The sequence below is a fragment of the Artemia sp. Qi Xiang Cuo genome, chromosome 4 (assembly GCF_049724085.1).
Source record: "Artemia sp. Qi Xiang Cuo chromosome 4, ASM4972408v1, whole genome shotgun sequence".
In the NCBI taxonomy this organism is placed as follows: domain Eukaryota; kingdom Metazoa; phylum Arthropoda; class Branchiopoda; order Anostraca; family Artemiidae; genus Artemia; species Artemia sp. Qi Xiang Cuo.
The window spans coordinates 28982671-29001082 of NC_142797.1; the positions used below are offsets into that span (position 1 = coordinate 28982671).

The 18412-nt window shown below is 37.4% G+C and overlaps 1 protein-coding gene across 1 annotated transcript in view; it reads left to right on the forward strand.

Moving 5' to 3' along the window:
• Nucleotides 1-18412, forward strand: part of LOC148952962 (ionotropic receptor 25a-like) — a 663783-nt gene that overhangs the window by 551808 nt on the left and 93563 nt on the right. Inside the window, exon 14 of the mRNA XM_089088207.1 lies at nt 11680-11930. Within this exon, the coding sequence (XP_088944333.1) occupies nt 11680-11930 (251 nt within the window). The remainder of the gene's footprint in view (nt 1-11679; nt 11931-18412) is intronic.

An 18412-nucleotide genomic window follows, 5' to 3' on the forward strand; every position in this document is an offset into this window, starting at 1 on the left:
ATTTCCCAGTATTTTATTGGTTATTGGGACGTATACAGACGTTTTCAGGAAGGATTTTCTTCTGGTGGGGGGAGGGACTAGAGAAGGGGGTTACTCGGGAGAATCTTTCCCCGGAGGATGTTTCTTTGGGGTAAGGGACATTTCTATGAAGGGGGCGCTGGATATCCAAGCATTATTTAAACAACGATCAGAAATTAAATTTAAAAAAATAAGTTTTTTCAACTGAAAGTAAGAAGCAACATTAGAACTTAAAACGAACAGAAATTATTACGTATATGAGGGGGTTCTCCCCCAAGTCAATACTTCGCTCTTTACGCTACAGTTTTTTTTTTAGTGCTTTCAAAAGAGCTGTCTATTCTAATTAAACGGCCTTTGTTATTCAGGGGTTTTTGAATTAAAATTTTTTTAAACTTTTAACGTAAAGCGCGTGGTATTGACTAAGGGGAGAACCCCCCTCATATACGTAATAATATATACATAATAAAAAAACAATAAATAAAAAACAAGCGATACGGTTCAATAGTAATCGAAACTTTTAAAAACAGAATTTTGATGTCAATAAATGTATCAAAAGAATGGGCTTATAATGCTGATTCTAAATATATAAATTTTATTAAGTGTAGTATTACTCATCAAAGGCTACGAGCCTGAGAAATTTTACCTGATTTTTTAAAGAGGGAGGAAACATCCCCTATAAGGGAAAGAATTTTAATGAAAATCCAACTGTCAGATTAAGCGTATCAGAAACCCCTATTACACAGGTTTCAAGCTAGCATCTCCAAATATGTGCAACTTTGTATTTTTGACCAAAAGAAAAATATGCAAATATAGAAGTTTCGTTACGCAAGTTGATTTGTAAATTACGTCAGAACCAAATTTAGAGACAGCAATTTAGCAAAAGAAAATTAAAATTTTTACTTATTCAATGACGGTGAGCCAAAATTTAAGCTGCATTAACTAAAAAACGATCAGAAATTAAATAAAAAAAAACATGTTTTTTAAACTGAAAGTAAGGAGCGACATTAAAACTTAAAACGAACTGAAATTACTCCGTATATGAAAGGGTCGGTCCCCTCCTCAACGCCTTACTCTTTACGCTAAAGTTTTTTATTGTTTAACAAAAATATAGTTTTGAGAAAGTAAAACTTTAGCGTAAAGAGCGAGGCGTTGAGGAGGGGACAGCCCCTTTCATATACTGAATAATTTCTGTTCGTTTTAAGTTTTAATATCGCTCCTGACTTCCAGTTTAAAAAACTTGTTTTTTTTATTTAATCACTTAAAAAAGAGCTTTAAATTTACGTTTGAATGAGCTTCTTTCCAATTGTCTTGGACCTTCGGTTTGATACAATCAAACCGAATGAATAGGCCAGTAAAAGTACGGTTTGACCGTGACAAAATTGCAACAAAAGGTTTTTTTACACCAAAATGTTTAGAAAAAATCGCTGAACAACATATCCAAAATCCACTAAAATCGCCTTCCGGGAAAACCTTCTAGGGCTGCCTAAAGGGGGCAGAAGGGGGCGAAAACTTAGGTATTTACATTTTTGACATTTAGGAGGCTTTTTTTACACTAAAATGTTAAAAAAAAAATTGCTGAACAACATATCCAGAATCCGCTAAAATCACCCGCCGGGAAATCTCTCTGGGGCTACTTAAAGGGGGTGGAGGGGGGCGAAAAAACAGGTTTTTTAATTTTTGACATTTGGGAAGCTTTGTTCACACTAAAATGTTTAGAAAAAATTGCACAACATATCCAAAATCGGCTAAAATTGCCCGCCAGGAAAACCTTCTGGGCCTGCTTAAAGGGGGTGAAAGGGGGTGAAAAATCCTTTTTTCGATTTTGTTATTTCGGTACGTTCGGAGACTCGATTCTGGTATAAATCAACTCGCTTAGACCGAAAATGATGTCACTTTAATTGTAACACTTCTCTAACTTATATTAAACTACAAAAAATAAGATTTTAATCACTCCATTGCCAAAATAAAGGAAGTAGCTTTTCTTCCGAAGTTTTACAGAAAGATTAGATTAGTGGACGCCTGAAGTACTTCGAACAGCCTGCAAAAAGCAATAGAGGAAAATATAGAACTTAAAGGAGCAGAGAAGTACTTCACTCTTTTTTGCTTCGCTAGTCGTCGGGAACCTGATTATCTGATTAGAATCTAACTTGTGAAAACTAGACTTTAGAAAAAGAAAGACTTAGCATAGAAGCATAGAAACTTGAATATTCTATTCTATACTGCTCATTAAAGCTAGGTACGTTTAGGTTTCGAAAACGCAGGCTGCACAGCGCACACAACAGGATCGCCATCTATCTTATAAAGTACCTGACAGTTATATCAGCTAGTTTGGCAGACACATTATTATGAGTAAGCAGACTTGATAGACTTGATATGTTGCCTCATACGTAGGAAGCTAAGCCATAGCTTAGGTCAATAAATATTGAAACAGAAGTTTTTGTTCGAGGAAGGAGGGGATTGAACCTCCTTCTCAATTTATTTTGAGATCAGAGCCATCTGTGATCAGAGCCATCTGTCGGTGCCTTGAAAAACGTCCACGGCGGAGATCAGTCACTAGATGTGATGTGACTACTAGGAAAGACATGAAAGTTTAGCGGAATCGCAGCGGATGCTCATTGGAGTAGTCATTCGATGAGTCGGGTATGCTTCTATTTCTTATTAAGATTAGTTATCATCTGCAATTAATACTGACTTTGGGTGGGTGCTGATCATTATGGGTAGTATGACGGGCCTCAGTTTCTGTCAGTTCTATTTATCGATTGACAGTATTCTGGTGCTATCCACGTGAGATAGAATTGATATCTTGTCCTTTACTTGTGTACTTTACCATTTTCCTGCTACATGAGAACCTCAATCAAATATCTTATTTCAGGTCTAGAGACTACCTGAAGCAAGTTCAAAAAACTAATGGATTCGAAGTGCAAAATATGTTGCTCACCGCTCACCGCCAGTGATGATACTGCCGTTTTGACTCAAAAAGGCGCGGATGGAGTAAACTTTGCTAGTCTTTCAAGAGGGGACGATTTGCAGGCAGTACCCGGTGAAAAAATTCACGTTGCATGCCGAAGAGACTATTGTGATAAGAAACGTATTGCGAGTTACTGTGAAAACAAGTCTCTCCCAAACGCTAGTCAAGACGAAGTACCTCGGACTCTAAAGTCAAACGGAAGTGGTTTTGATTTCATGAATTCATGTTTGTTTTGTGTAAAACCTGTTATTATTGAAAGCAAAGATTCTAGAAGAGAAGTCTACGGCAATGGATCCAAAGTGAGAATCTACGACTACCAGAGTACTGTGGTCAAGATATGCTGTGAAAGGAATGACACTTGGGGAACGACTGTGCTTAGTCGCATTAACAGCGCTACTTCAGACTTGAATGCTGCAGATGCAGTCTACTATAGAAAATGTTCGACGAACTTTTGAACTAAAAAGGATGTGCCAAAACGGTTTTCAGACAGTATTGATGATAATTATACATCAGATAAACGGAGAAAATCAGGAAGACCACCTGATGAAGTGAGACTAGAAGCTTCTAAGGAAGCCGTAAAGTTCTTCGAAGGAAGGTATAACGAGCAAGTTACTTTACTAGAGAATGCAGAAAAGATCAAAGACTTTCTTCGTGGGCATGACGATGTTGAACCATACAGTGCAAAGCATCTGAAGAGAGTAAGAGCATTATGGCGAACGAATTTTAATTGTCGATGTGAATGGTAAACACAATGTTATTACTTTCTGTGAAACCGCGAAGTCCATTCTCCACGAATATTACAATCTTCTGAAAGAGCACGATCCTGAGACAGAAAAAGTAAATCTGATCGAGACACTTGCCAAAATTATTCGGAACGAAGTAAAACAAGTGAATACTCCCTCAGACCTTTATCAGGGCATCGACAAGTTGCACTGAGTAGATAGAAACTTAGAATTCGTTTCAGCATCCCTGCACCTGCTACATGCCAGACTTATGCCGGGCGAAAAATGTACTGTTGTTCAAGCCTCAATTGGACAAGCAATATTGCAAGCGATGCGATTACGTGCCTTACTTGCCCTTTGCAGATAGAATGGTGCTCCTGATGCAGCACCATTTTTCTTCTCGTTTTATCATCGACACGCTGAACAAACTTGGTTTCTGTTCATCTTATAGCGAAGTGCTTCGGTTCGAAAAATGTGCGGCATTCAGCGAAAACCAAGGACCTAAAGACGTTCCGGAAAACAGTTTTCTCCACTACGTCACTGACAATGTCGACCGAGACAGTGGTACTATAGACGGACGCGGTACTTTCCATGGAATGGGGATTATTTCTGCCATCACTCCGGTGCCTGGAAAAGTATTAAGGTCCATTCCTAGAAAAGAGGTCTCTGCTGAAGATATAAAATCTTTGTCATCCTTGTCCTATCACTTTTAAAAAAGAGCACGAGAGACGGGCCCGAACGTCTTGTACAAACCCTTGCTGTCACTACTGGATGAGCCTCGCGATTCTAACACCGACTTATTATGGTATTCGTCTTGGTTTTTCAAACAGCCATATCCGAACTGGTCTGGATTCATGCAATCAGTACACAAGGGATCTCAACTTGGCAAAGCTGCAGTCTTCTTCCATCCAATGATTGAATATAACCCAAGTGACCAGTCTTGTGTCTACTCAACCTTGCTTTACGTGTGTGAATAGGCAAGGAAACAAAATGTCGCGGCTGTAGTGACTTTTGATCAGCCCCTTTACTAGAAAGCTATGGCAATTGCGGACTCTGAGCCGACTGGAAGCTCTTTGAAAGACCTCACTATCTTACTTGGAGGATTTCACGCTCGCATGAGCTTTTTGGGTTCAATCGGACACATTATGGAAAACACTGGATTAGAAGAAGTTCTTAAGCAAATTTACGCCAAGAATACAGTAAAGCATATCATGAGCGGGAAAGCACTATCTCAAGCAGTTCGCGCTTATAATATCATTGATAGAGCTCTTGCAATTTTGATACTTGACGACATGTACAACTCGACGGAACACAATGAAGATAGGGAATTTGAGACCCACAAGTATATTGAAGAAGCCCTTGTGATCTTCGAGGGTCTTAATGCTGACGAGGTCTCTATAGAAGATGTCAACTTGTGCGAAGTCGTAACTAGTGCTGCTAACAAACTAAGAAAGAAGAAGGAGGAACTAAGGGGCAATCGAACAGCATGCTTGTGGTTTCAGTAAATGGACATGGTGAAAGTATTGCGCAATTTTACTAGAGCAGAGAGGTATGGGAACTGGGATCTGTATTTGGATAGCCTTAAACAGATGCTTCCGTGCTATGCGGCAGCAGGGATCAACCTGTACGCAAATTCTGCTCGTCTTCATCTCCAGACTATGGTTGACCTGAAAGAAAACAATCCAGAGCTCTACCTAAGTTTCAAAATCGGTCAGTTTATTATAAGAAGAAGCGATCGGTACTGGGCTGGATTGTCACCAGATCTAGTCATTGAGCAAGCTCTATTGCGCAGTTTGAAGACAACAGGTGGACTAGCTCGTGGACGGGGGATCAAACAAACTCAGCGTCTAACATGGGCTTTTTTTAAGCCAATCTCTGCTGAAGTAAATGCCTCAATGCAAGGTCTGACTAACCTGAGTTACTCAACAAGTAATCAACACGTCGAAAAGCTCCAGTGGCGGATGAAGAGAGATATTGATGAGACGGAGGCGGTCCTAGACGTTTTGCGAACCCTGATTCCGTTCAGAGAACACAGAGGGCTCCTCAACATCATTACCGACGTAACTGCATCAGCTAATGTAGATACGGACACCGCGAAAGAAGTTGGAGCCCGAATTCTAGACGAAATGACTGGGAAGGCAGCTGATTCATTTTCGTTCCAGAAGAAAGACAAGGCTGTTACAATGGCATCCAAATCAGCTGTTAACAAACGATGGTGAACCAGTTCATGTAGATCAAGGGCTTCTGTTCCTGCGCTTAGCTACGGTGGTGAACCGGGAAGAATTCTATCTTCGATACCTCTTGTCGTATGAGCTTTGTACGTATCCCCATCCCTTTTCTATCCTATGAAGTTCTGCGTCCTGCAGACAAACCATCTCTGTCAAACGCAATTCGAAAGGCGTCAGGGGACCATTCGGATGAGCGCTTAGACTCGTGCCATTATGTCGTTGATGGTGGCTGGCTACTCCAGAAATCGATTTGGAAGCACAAATCTACATTTGACTTTATTAGCGACAGTTACGTCAAGTATGTCACCACTAGATATGGGAAAGCTTCGGTAGTTTTTGATGGATATGACAATGGTCCTTCGACAAAAGGTATGGCTCACCTCAAACGTTCCAGGGGTAAACAGTGCCCAATAGTAGGATTAACTGGTACAACAAAGCTAACAAGAAAGAAAGAAGAGTTTTTGCAAAACTGCACAAACAAGCAGCGGATAATTATAGCGATAGGAGAAAAATTGTCCTCAGCAGGTTGTTTGGTACAACATGCCTCTGCTGACGCAGATGTCCTGATTGCAACAACAGCCATTCATAGTGCAAGAACTTAGTTGACGTGTCTCATCGCCAACGACACTGTCCTCCTTATCCTTCTCCTCCATCATGTCACTGCCACCCACAAAGGCCTTAATTTCAGATCCGAGGCGAAAGCTTTAAACGAACATAAGCTATGGAATACTTGCTCCGTCAAAGAAAAAGTAAGGGACATGTGTGGTGCAATTTTATTTCTGCACGCGTTCCTAAGCTGTGACACCACTTCAAGATTACAAGGAATTGGTAAATCTGTCGGACTGTCATTGTACCGGTCCGATCCGTCTTTCCGTGAGGCCGCTAAGGTTTTTATGGACTCGATGGCTACGAAAGACGAGCTCATTGTAGCTGGTGAACAAGCTCTTTTGAGAATTTAAAAAGGAAAGCCTGGAGAAACTCTCGTGTCCTTGAGACATCGTATGTTCTTGGCCAAGCTCGCTTCCTCTTCCGCTTTTGTCTGCTCTGATCGGATGCCTCCAACACCCTCAGTTTGAAGTTCCATTCTTTTCGCGTGTATTTGCAGGTAATGGAATGGAAAAGCGAGGCTGCTGCGATAAAACCGGAAAACTGGGGATGGCAAATCTCTGCTGATACTTACATCCCAGTAATGACGGAGAAGAAACCAGCTCCCCAAAGTCTTCTTTAAATTATCCCCTGCAAATGCAAATCAGGTTGCGATACGGCCAGATGCACTTGCCGTAAGAATGGCATGCCCTGCACACTTGCTTGCGGAGAGTGCATGGGAACAAGCTGTTATATGTCTTAACCAACATCTCTAGAAGAAGAAGAATTTTAGTTTTTTTGCAATAACGGTGGTTGTGCTCTTTTGTAGTGCTCATTAATGAAATGATGATTCTCAATATTATGTGTTCTAAAAATAATGATTATCAAAACTGTGATTTATATACATGTCTTCAATGTTATACATGGTTAATTCATTTCTTCCCTCAGATGTTATGCTTTCTCTTTATTATGCTTTTATTTTTCCTTACCTTTCTTATTGCTGTTCTGTCTGGGGTAGTACTAATAAATCTCTTTTCTGCTCACTTCAAAGAGCCCAAAATAGAGCATTGAAGGCTACTTTTCTTCTACCTCGTTTTTACCCTTCCTCTGATCTTTGTAATAATACCGGAATAGCTTTGCTGGATCGTATTGTGGGTAAAAGTTACCTTTATTTAGCACATTCTGCTTTTCTAGGTACACTTCCACAATCTCTGCAGCAGTTTTTCTTTATGTCAGGCTCAGGTAGATACTCTTCTTTTTTACGTAGCTCTTATCGCAGATTCATTTTACCTAAACGATCATCAACAGCAGGTCAGAGGTCTCCTATTTATCAATCTATTTTACTATGGAACTCCATCCCTCCTGATGTCCCTCTCTCTTTTTCTGCAAAGGCAGTTTCTCACCGGGTCTTTCCAGTATAGTATCTTTTCCCCCCTTTTTTTTCTTTTTTTTGCATTCCGTCCAAATTTTATATGTCTTTTTTTTCATTCAATATATTTTTCTAATTTTAATTTTTTTTTATATTTGATCCTAATTTCCAATCTCTTTTCTTCGTTTATATATTGTTTTTTTCAGTTATTTGTGAAGTTTCCTGTTAATTCTCCTATTTTCATAAATGTCTTTTGATCCAGTTTTTTTTTAAGTATGTTTTTTTTGTTTAAGTATGTTTTTTTTGTTTTTTTATGTGCTTTATAAAATAGTGTCTTATTTTGTTTTGCTGGCCCTTTACAAGCTGAGCTTCTTGGGCGTGTATAAACTTTACGTTTGTAATTGTTTTGTTTTTAGTATTAATAAATTGATTGATTGATTGATACATAGACGTGTTAATGTTTTTGTTTTCCAACTGCAAAAGAAGCCGATAATAAGAATGATTTTTCAAGTTTCTATGCGCCTATGCCTATAGTTTCCCTTTTTCTGTAGTCTGGTCTTCACACGGTTAATTCTCATCGGATAACCAGGTTTCCAACGATTAGCGAAGCAACAAAGAGTGGGGTACTTCTCTGCTCCTTTAAATTGCCGTTCGAGATTTTCCTATGTTGCTGTTTGAAGTATTTCAGGCTTTCATTGATCTGATCTTTCTAGCACTTCGGAAGAAAAGCTATTTCCTTTATTTTTGTGATGGAGTTATTAAAATCTTATTTATAGTTTAATATAAGTTACAGACGTGTTACAATAAAAGTAAAATCATTTTCGGTTTCAGCGAGTTGATTTATACCAGAATCGAGTCTCCGAACGTACCGAAATAACAAAAATCGATAAAAGGGTTTTCACCCCTTTCACCCCCTTTCAGCAGCCCCAGAATGTTTTCCCGGCGGGTAATTTTAGCGGATTTTGGATATGTTGTTCTGTGATTTTTTCTGAACATTTTAGTATAAACAAAGCTTCCCAAATGTCAAAAAGGAAAAAACCTATTTTTTCGCCCCCTTCCAACCCCTTTAAGCAGCCCCAGAGGGTTTTCCCGGCGGGAAATTTTAGCGGATTTTGAATATGTTGTTCAGCGATTTTTCTGAACATTTTGGTTTAAAAAAACCTTTTGTTGCAATTTTGTCCGAGTCGACCCACTTTTCTGCCTACTTTTACTGGACTAGAATGTGAAAAACACATTCAGAAGAAACTGAATGTGTTTTTCAGTTTCTTCTGAAAAAAGTGCGAAATTCCACACTGGTATCTTACATCCACATTTGGTATCTTATTGAAAATTTATCTCTTTCCTAATTAACCAAAAGGATTCTATACACTCCAAAATGAGCCAACGAAGAAGCGAGCAAGCGAATAGAGGTGACAAGAATTTGCGATTCTTAAAAATAACTTGCCGGAGACTGAATATCATAATGGCAGAGCGATAATTGCAAATCCCTAAGTTGATTAAGGTCTAATATATGAAGAAATAAAAATAAAGTTGTTGTTTCAGAAAGATTTTGAAGTCGTGCAGGACGATGAAAGAAAGTACCAAGGATTCTTACGGCTTTATTTTGCCATGTCTGGAGGGGTTTAAAATTATTAGGAAATGTATTTAGGTAAATAATGGGACAATATCTTTGGTATAATTCTATTAAAGAATGATAAAGAATTTTAATAATTGAAAAAGGAAAAACATACTTTAATCGATGTAAACATCCTAAATTTTGGGCTAATTTTATACGGAGATGGTCAGAATGACAACAGAAACATAAAAGCCCATGAAGAATAATCCCCAAATATCTATATGTCTTAACCCGTCTAATTCTACACCCAGAAACAACTAATTCATCAATCCCAACTTTAGCAAGTCCTTGCTTTGATCTCCCAAAAACCATAAATCCTGTCTTAGACAAATTGAGAACTAGACGATTACAAGAAAACCACTGGGTAACTGAATTCATTTCAGACCCCATGTTCTCAATCAATAATGAAGGGGTTTTAGCTTCAACAGATACTGCTGTATCATCTGCAAACATAACTGCTAGGCTATCCTTATAGTATAGACAATTAGGGAGATCATTTATATATATATATATATATATATATATATATATATATATATATATATATATATATATATATATATATATATATATATATATATATATATATATATATATATATATATATATATATATATATATATATATATATATATATATATATATATATATATATATATATATATATATATATATATATATATATATATATATATATATAAAATAGTAACGATCCAAGTATAGACCCCTGGGGTACTCCAATAGCATCCAGGGAGTTACGCTGAGACAAATGGCCTTGTAGGTCTACTTGGAATCCGCGATTTCCTAGATATGACTTAGTTAAATCCAATGCCTTTCCACAAATTCCAGAGCTATTTGATTTTTCAATAATATCACAAACTATTTGATATGATTCTTTTGTGACAATTTTTTTTTTAACCTGTTCATTTTATTTAGTTGAATAAGACAATATAAAGAAAGAGGGTTAATTTGACAGCTGAATAGTTAGTTTAAATTTTATTATTCTTTTGCTATTCTATTCTTTTAATGTCTGAATATCTAAGGAATCTAAGCTCGAGGAAGAGAATAGTCCTGTTATGAAAGAGGTTCATTTTACATGGCCGTTATAAAATCAAAACGTGGTATATATGCAGGCAGGTTGATTTTTAAGCATCTCTACTCCTTCTGTAAACTATTCTAAGACGTAGAAAATTGCACAAAAGACAAATCTACATCTGTTATCAATTACCGAAGCAATACATCTTTCGGTACTCATTGGTTATATAATAAACACTCGAGAAGTGAAGTTTGGTTAATGCTAATGAAATCAAACAAAATATGATGAAAATATAACAGTTTAGGAAAAAATTTGGGTTATATATTTGCACATTAGGGGGGATAGGGGTAAAGCGTAGAAAGTATTAAATACGTAACCTAACCTAACGAAGATACCAACGAAATACTTAAATAAAATATAGCTCCAATTTATTTCCCTGCCTAGCCAAAGCTAATTCTCTGGTATAAAGAAGTTGCTTGACCAATTACATGTGTTATGTTCGTCATGTTCGCATCATTTGCGATCGGAATTCTCGAGTGTTTGTTATATAACCGATAATTACCAATCTTTCTGTAACTTTGGTTTTAGTTTTGATTTTATTTTAAAACTAAATTTATAATTATTAAATATATTATTGATTAAATAAATTGATCCCTTTGCCAGGAATCCTTGTTTAAATTTTACTGCATTTTGTTTCATTTTTCATACAATTTAATTGCCCTTTTTTATTTGAGAGTTTTTTTTCCTAAAAGTATTTAAAAATAACATTATTCCTACTTCATCTTTAAATATAACAGTTTGTACTTGATAAACATATGTCATACAACGCGAATCTGAGGAACATACTTATTAGCAATATCATTGCAATCTGCCCCAGCATCCTACAGTTCTTATCGCGCTCCTATCATTTTTCGTTTCCTCTGCCTAAAAAAGGCTAAAACTTGATTGCATTGACCTAGAGTATGGAAAAGACTGAATATGGTAAAAAAAGATACTGATTTACTGTACATACATCTGTAATAAATCTCTTCCTTTGCGTCTTTAGCTGTTTATAGATCGTATAGTTGACCTAAGTTGAATTTCAGTTGCCTTTTTCTGAATTCTGCTTCAAATGATAACATTATATCCTTGTTTATAGGGTGGTGGCGAAGCTCCAAAGCACCTTAGTGGACGTCTTGTCGCAGCTACCTGGTGGCTATTTGCCTTTATTGTAGTGGCTTCTTATACTGCCAATTTAGCTGCTTTCTTGACAGTTTCTCGGTTAGATGCTCCAATTAATTCATTCGATGAGCTAACAGAGCAGTACAAAGTGAAATATGCTCCTCTTAAAGGATCCTCTACAATGACGTACTTTCGAAGAATGGCTGGGATTGAAAGAAAATTTTATGAGTAAGTTTTTTTTCTTAACCAAGAGCTATGACCAATATCCTGGCATATCTCAAATAAATTTTAATTAGATGCGTCGTATACAGTTATCAATCATGCTCTGAAGATCTGTGGAATCTCTGAATGTGTTTTTTATATTTATTAAACAGCATATTTGCCATCATTATCCATGTAGCCTGACACCCTTAAGTTAAATGCGCCTTTTTCAATAAATTAATTAAAAAAACTTTTTCAACAAAAGAAGTTTTTCAAAGAAGAGTAAAGAACTCCATTAAACAAAAAATGAGCAAAAATAAAATCAAATAATCTACCAAGCGTGAAAATACCACAAATCAGCATCGATAAATAAATGAAACTCAAAACGAACAGAAATTACAATAAATATCAGAGTCAAACTCAAAACGAGCAGAAATTACCATAAGTTGGGCTCAAAAGCCCTATGCCTTCTCAAGGCAAGAACATAATTTGCACTTTACTGAAAAAAAATATAAATGTTTTTACTTTCACAACTTTAATAAATCAATTAATATTAAGATTTTGATTACTAAATATCAGTATATGTATATTAAACTGACAACGAACATTCATTTGCATTTTTTTCAGTAAAGTGCAAGTTATGTTCTGGCCTTGGGAAGGCCAGAATATACCTTGGGAAGGCCAGAACAGAACTTAAAACCCTTGCACTGAAGGCTCTGATGGGGTTATCATCCTAAAAGACCTAATTTCAAATACATTGAACAAAATGGACATCTCAAAATTTTGATTGGATGTGTTTGGGTAAATGGTGGGCGTGAGAGGGGGGTTAGTTGCCCTTCAATCACTTTCGATTATTAAAAGGGCAATAGCCCTTTAAATTTTCAATTGAATGATCCCTTTTGGATGTTTTTACAACATCAATTTCAATAAAAACCTTATATGCTCCCAGGGCATAACTTAAAACCCTTGCCCTGAGGGTTGTGGGGGGGATGGGTTGTCATCCTTAAAGACCTAATTTCCAAAACTTTCAACTTCGTTGAATAAAATGGCTATCTATAAATTTTGATTGGATGTGTTGGGGGAAAAGGTGGGCGTGAGAGGGGGGTTAGTTGCCCAAAAATCACTTTCGACTATTAAAAAGTGCACTAGCCATTTGAATTTCCAATCGAATGAGCCCTTCTTCAAGTTTCTACGACAAATATTTCAATAAGAACCTTATATTCACCCAGGGTATAACTTATAACCCTTGCTGTGAAGACTGTGGGGGAAGTGTCCTGCACAAAGGTATAATTTTTCGAATTTTAAACTGCGTGGAACAAAATGACTATCTAAAAATTTTGATTGGATATGTTTGGAGAAATGGTGGGCGTGGAAGGGGTTTAGTTTCCTCCCAATCACTTTCGACTATTAAAAAGGGCACTAGCCATTTCAATTTCCAATCGAGTGAGCCCTTTTTGAAGGTTCTACGACGATGTGTTCAGTAAAAACCTTATACGCCCCCAGGGCGTAACTTACAACCTTTGCCCTGAGGGCTGTGGGGGAGTGTCCTCCTCAAAAATATAATTTCTATCCTGGATCCACAACAATAAACAAAATGGCTATCTAAAAGTTTTGATTGGATGTGTTTGAGGAAAAGGTGGGCGAGAGAAGGGGGCTAGTTGCCCTCAAATCACTTTTGACTATTAAAAAGGGCACTAGACCTTTGAAATTCCAATCAAATGAGCCCTTTTTCAAGTTTCTACGACAAAGATTTCTATAAAAACTTTTCTGCCCCCTTGGCAAAACTTATAACCCTTTCTCTGAAGACTGTGAGCGGAGTGTCCTCCGTGAGAAGAGCTCAAAGGTATAATTTCCTGAACTTTAACTGCGTGGAACAAAATGCCTATTTCAAAATTTTGATCGGATGTGTTTGGGGAAATGGTGGGCGTGGAAGGGGTGTTAGTTGCCTTCCAATTACTTTTGACTATTAAAAAGGGCACAAGCGATTTCAATTTTTAATCGAATGACCCCTTTTTGAAGCTTCCACGATAGAGCTTAATATAAAAACCTTATATGCCCGCAGGGCATAACTTACAACCATTGTCCTGAGGGCTGTGAGGAGGCTTTCATCCTCAAAAACATAATATATAGAACTTTCAACTACATTTAACAAAATAGCTATCTCAAAATTTTGATTGGGTGTGTTTGGGGAAATAGTGGGCGTGAGAAGGGGGTGTAGTTGCCGTCCAATCACTTTCAACTATTAAAAAGGGCACTGGCCCTTTCAATTTCCAATCGAATGAGCCTCTTTTGAAGTTTTTATGACAACGCCTTCTATAAAAACCTTATGTGTCCCCAGGGCATAACTTACAACCCTTTCCCCGAGGGTTTTGGGGGAGTGACCTCCTCAAAAACATATTTTCTATCTGGAAATCAACTATGCTGAACAAAATTGCTATCTCAAAATTTTGATTGGATGTGTTTGGGGGAATGATGGGCGTAGGAGTAGATTGTATCTATTGAATTTGCTTAATGCCCTAGGAACTACCATGCTATTTGCTTAATGCTCTACACCTTTTCAAAGAGAGTGAGTACCCACTCACATGGTGAACACTACAGTTTCACGTGCACATTGCAAAAAAAGAGCAAATCTTTTATTCCCATAAAGTGTTCAAACACGTTTTGAGAGTATAGTCGAGATTGTATAACACAACCAGAGTGGTTTTTGAGGTAACATCCGTTTTTGAGGGCCAATAAGAGACATCGAAGGTTACTCCATATACGATAACTTAATTGGTGATTGGATTCAAATAAAAAGGAGCGATTTTCATTCGTCCTTGAGATTTTGTATATAATGGTCATGCATTACGATTAAATTTTCATAATGTTTTAACATACCATGGATAATACATTTAATATTATTGACTTTGAAGCTATGGCTACTTCGATTTATAATGTGAGTACAGTCTAGTAAATTTTCTTAATTTATTTCCAAATAAAATAATTTTACATAGTCATCCCTCCAGTAAATTCAAATTTCAGGGGGCATAGCCCTCCCCCTAAAAATACAAACTCTACAATATGATGATTATAGTCAATAGAAAACGTAAAATACGCACTTTTTTCCATTATGTTAACCCCATCTTCCCCCACCCCTCTGTTTACAAGTTTAATTCATTAGAAATAGTTCTTTCGTTCAAAAGTGTCATTTTCCCATTCATGCATTGAGAGTGTACATTCCTTATCGACTTAAATAAAACCACCTGTGTTTATAACCCATGTTACAAAAAGGGTCGGTTTTGGAAACAGACTTCACACGCTTCTCTTATTGCCATGGATTAATGCCACATGTGTTTGCAATTCAAGACACTTTGAAAAAGAGATTGTATTTTTGGTTAAATTAGACGAGAGTAAATCCTTTGAAATGCAAAGCACAAGTGATGTTTGAACAATGTTGTCAATTTAAAATAGGGTCTAACGTTATAGTATACTAAAAAGTTGATATTAAAATCTTCAATTAAAGAATAGTACACTAAACTCAGAATTGATATACAGCAAAATCGTATTCAAAATATTTTCTTGGGAAGAAATTTAAGTTTTGTATTAATTTTGGATTTTGGGGAAGGGGAAGTGGGTCCATAATTTTATACATTAAACATATGGATCTGAATCTCAGTAGATTTAAAAAAAAACTTTATTTTAAGGGGAGGGTGGGGTAGTCGACGAATAAATTGCCACCCTGATACGTCGGTTAACGAGAGGGGTTCAAAGTTTCAGATTTGACACAGGGCCGCAATCCTTTTTATATGTACTTTTAGCAGCAGCCAATAAAACATTAAAAACATATACAACAGTGTGAAATCTTGACGGACTTTCACGTAACGGTGGAGACAATTTTCCTAAAGTACATTTTGACTGTTTAGAGGGGAAGTATCCGGTGTCTTTACAAGAAATAACTATATTTGAAAAAGCAAATGAAAATCTTGGGTTGGGGGTGGTTGTTCTCCAGTATGACACAGAATTTGTAAATGGGGGAAAGAAACCGAATAAAAAAGGGGTTTTATATTCAGTTAGGACACCGTTGGTAGATAATGTTAAAAATTGGGTTTGGGTTATCTACGAACCTCCCAAAGATGTAAATTCCTATGGTCATTTTTCCCCGTTACGGCAATAAGTCGACTCTTACCCCAAAGCCCGAACAAAAGGGAATGTCACTATTGCCCCTTGTGCCTTTTCTCATTTAGATCCAAGCGAACATTCTCGGATCACATGAGACATTGTAAACTTCATGGCAATCAAAGAATAGAAATGCCGGCAGAAGGTAAAGATACTTTACAATTTAAAAACTTCAAAATTCCCTGCTACAGCTTGATAAAGTATCTTTAGATTGTGAATCAAGACTGGTGGAGGTGTCAGACCCATCAAGGCCAAATATAGTCAAGAAACACAAACTAGTTGCGTGTTCCTATGCGCATGCCCGTCGCGATTCCAATAATAAAATGCGATTGGAAGAGTTTTTTTTACTATGGATGAGGAGGGTAGGATGGAGAAGTTATTGGTGTCTTTAATAAAAACAGCGAACGGTGCAATTTCACGATTCCGTCACACCAACTACCCAATGCCATTTTCAGATAAGGAGCAACTGGCATTAGAAAGGGGACAATTTGTTGGGTTTGTAGGGGTGCTCTTGCCCCAAAAGACGCTGTCCAGGATCACAATCATCTTATTGACCTCAATTCCACAGGGAAAAGTAACTTTCGGGGGTGGGCTCACAATTCATGTAATTTAAAAATTAAACAGCAACTCTTTCTTCTGGTTTTTATACATAATTCTAACTACGATCTGAAGTATGTGATACCAGCAATGGCACATCTTCAAGGAAATGGAACAGTGATGATGCATGGGTGATAGATAGCTTTTTCTACAAAATAATTCATAAATTATTGGAAAAGTTTCTTGTTTTGGAATTTATGTGGAGATATGTTGAAGATGACATTGAGTACGCGAATAAAATTCGCTTTTTAGATTCCTACAGTTTTTTCCCTAAATCATTGAGCGAATTAATTCAATTGCAGAAAAACGATGACGGCTGCAACGATTTCCCCCTTCTCAAGCAAAAATTTCCAAATGATTTATATGATTTGTTGACGGTCAAGGGCATATATACTTATGATTATTACTGTTCCATGTCAAGATTCACCGAGGAAACTATTCCCTCGATCGAATTGTTTTACGACAGTCTACATGATCGTAGGTGCACCCCTGATGAATACAGTTTTGCTAAAAAAGTGTGGGCAGAGGGAGGTTGTAAAAATGAGTTTGACTACTGCAAGCTGTATTTGTCAAGTGATGTGTTAACTTTGTTAGACATTATGTGTAAAAATACGGACAAAATCTATGGGGAATTTAATCTTGATTTAGGGTATTATTTTTCATCTCCTTATCTGGTAATGGACATCATCCTAAAAATTAGCGGGGAAAAAATCGGGCTGATCACTGACATCGATCAGCACCTGTTCATCGAGAGGTCAATGAGGGGTGGATACGTTTTTCACGGGGATCGTATCTTGGAAACTGATCCAACTGGAGAGAAGACGGGGACAAAATCAGATGCAGTTTTCCTTGATATGAATTCTCTCTACCCCTCGGCCATGTCCTATTATGCGCTACCTTGCAATGACTATAAATGGCTCAATGACCCTCAAGCTCTCCATTTCCCCATCATTGACAGTGCTGAGGAGACTGGGCCGGTTGGATGGTTTTTTGAAATTGATGGGGAGATACCAGTTGAGCTTCACGATTCGGTAAAGGATTTTGTTTTTCCATGCATCAATAGACCTGTGACTAGGGACTCTTTGAGCCCCTGCAACAGACGTTTGGTCAAGATGGACGGATTACATTTGTCACCTTCAAAACAAAAACTTATTGCTGACATTCTACCGAAGAAAAATATTGTTGTACATCATTTGGCTTTAAAATGGATGTGCAACAACGGCTTCAACGTCACAAAGGTTCATAGGGCCCTCCAGTTTAGTCGGAAACCCTATCTGAAAACGTTTGTGGACACATTTGTCAAGAAAAGTTCTGAAGCGCAGACAAAAGCCGAAAAGAAATTTATAAGCTCATTTTAAATTCGGTTTTTGGTAAAATGTGCGAGAGTGTTCGCAATAGGGATCGTTGTGACGTCGTGACCGATCCCAAACAATGTGCTCGAGTTATTGCCGATCCAAATTACACTTCCTTTACAACCATTGGCCCGGCCATGGTACTACTGAATAGAAAAAAAGAAGCATTGTCCTGAGTCAAAATATTGCTTCAGGCAGTGCGATCTTGCAGATCTCAAGAAAGCTCATGTTTGAATTCTGCTACAAGGTGGCTAGGGTATAGGAACCGGAGAAGGGGCAGGTAGAGGTCTGCTACGGGGACACAGATTCTCTACTGCTAAAAGTAAAAACTTCAAATCTAATTGATGATTTGGCGCACGGTGAAAGCATCAGCTTGCGGATGGACTACACCAATTGGAGTGGGCT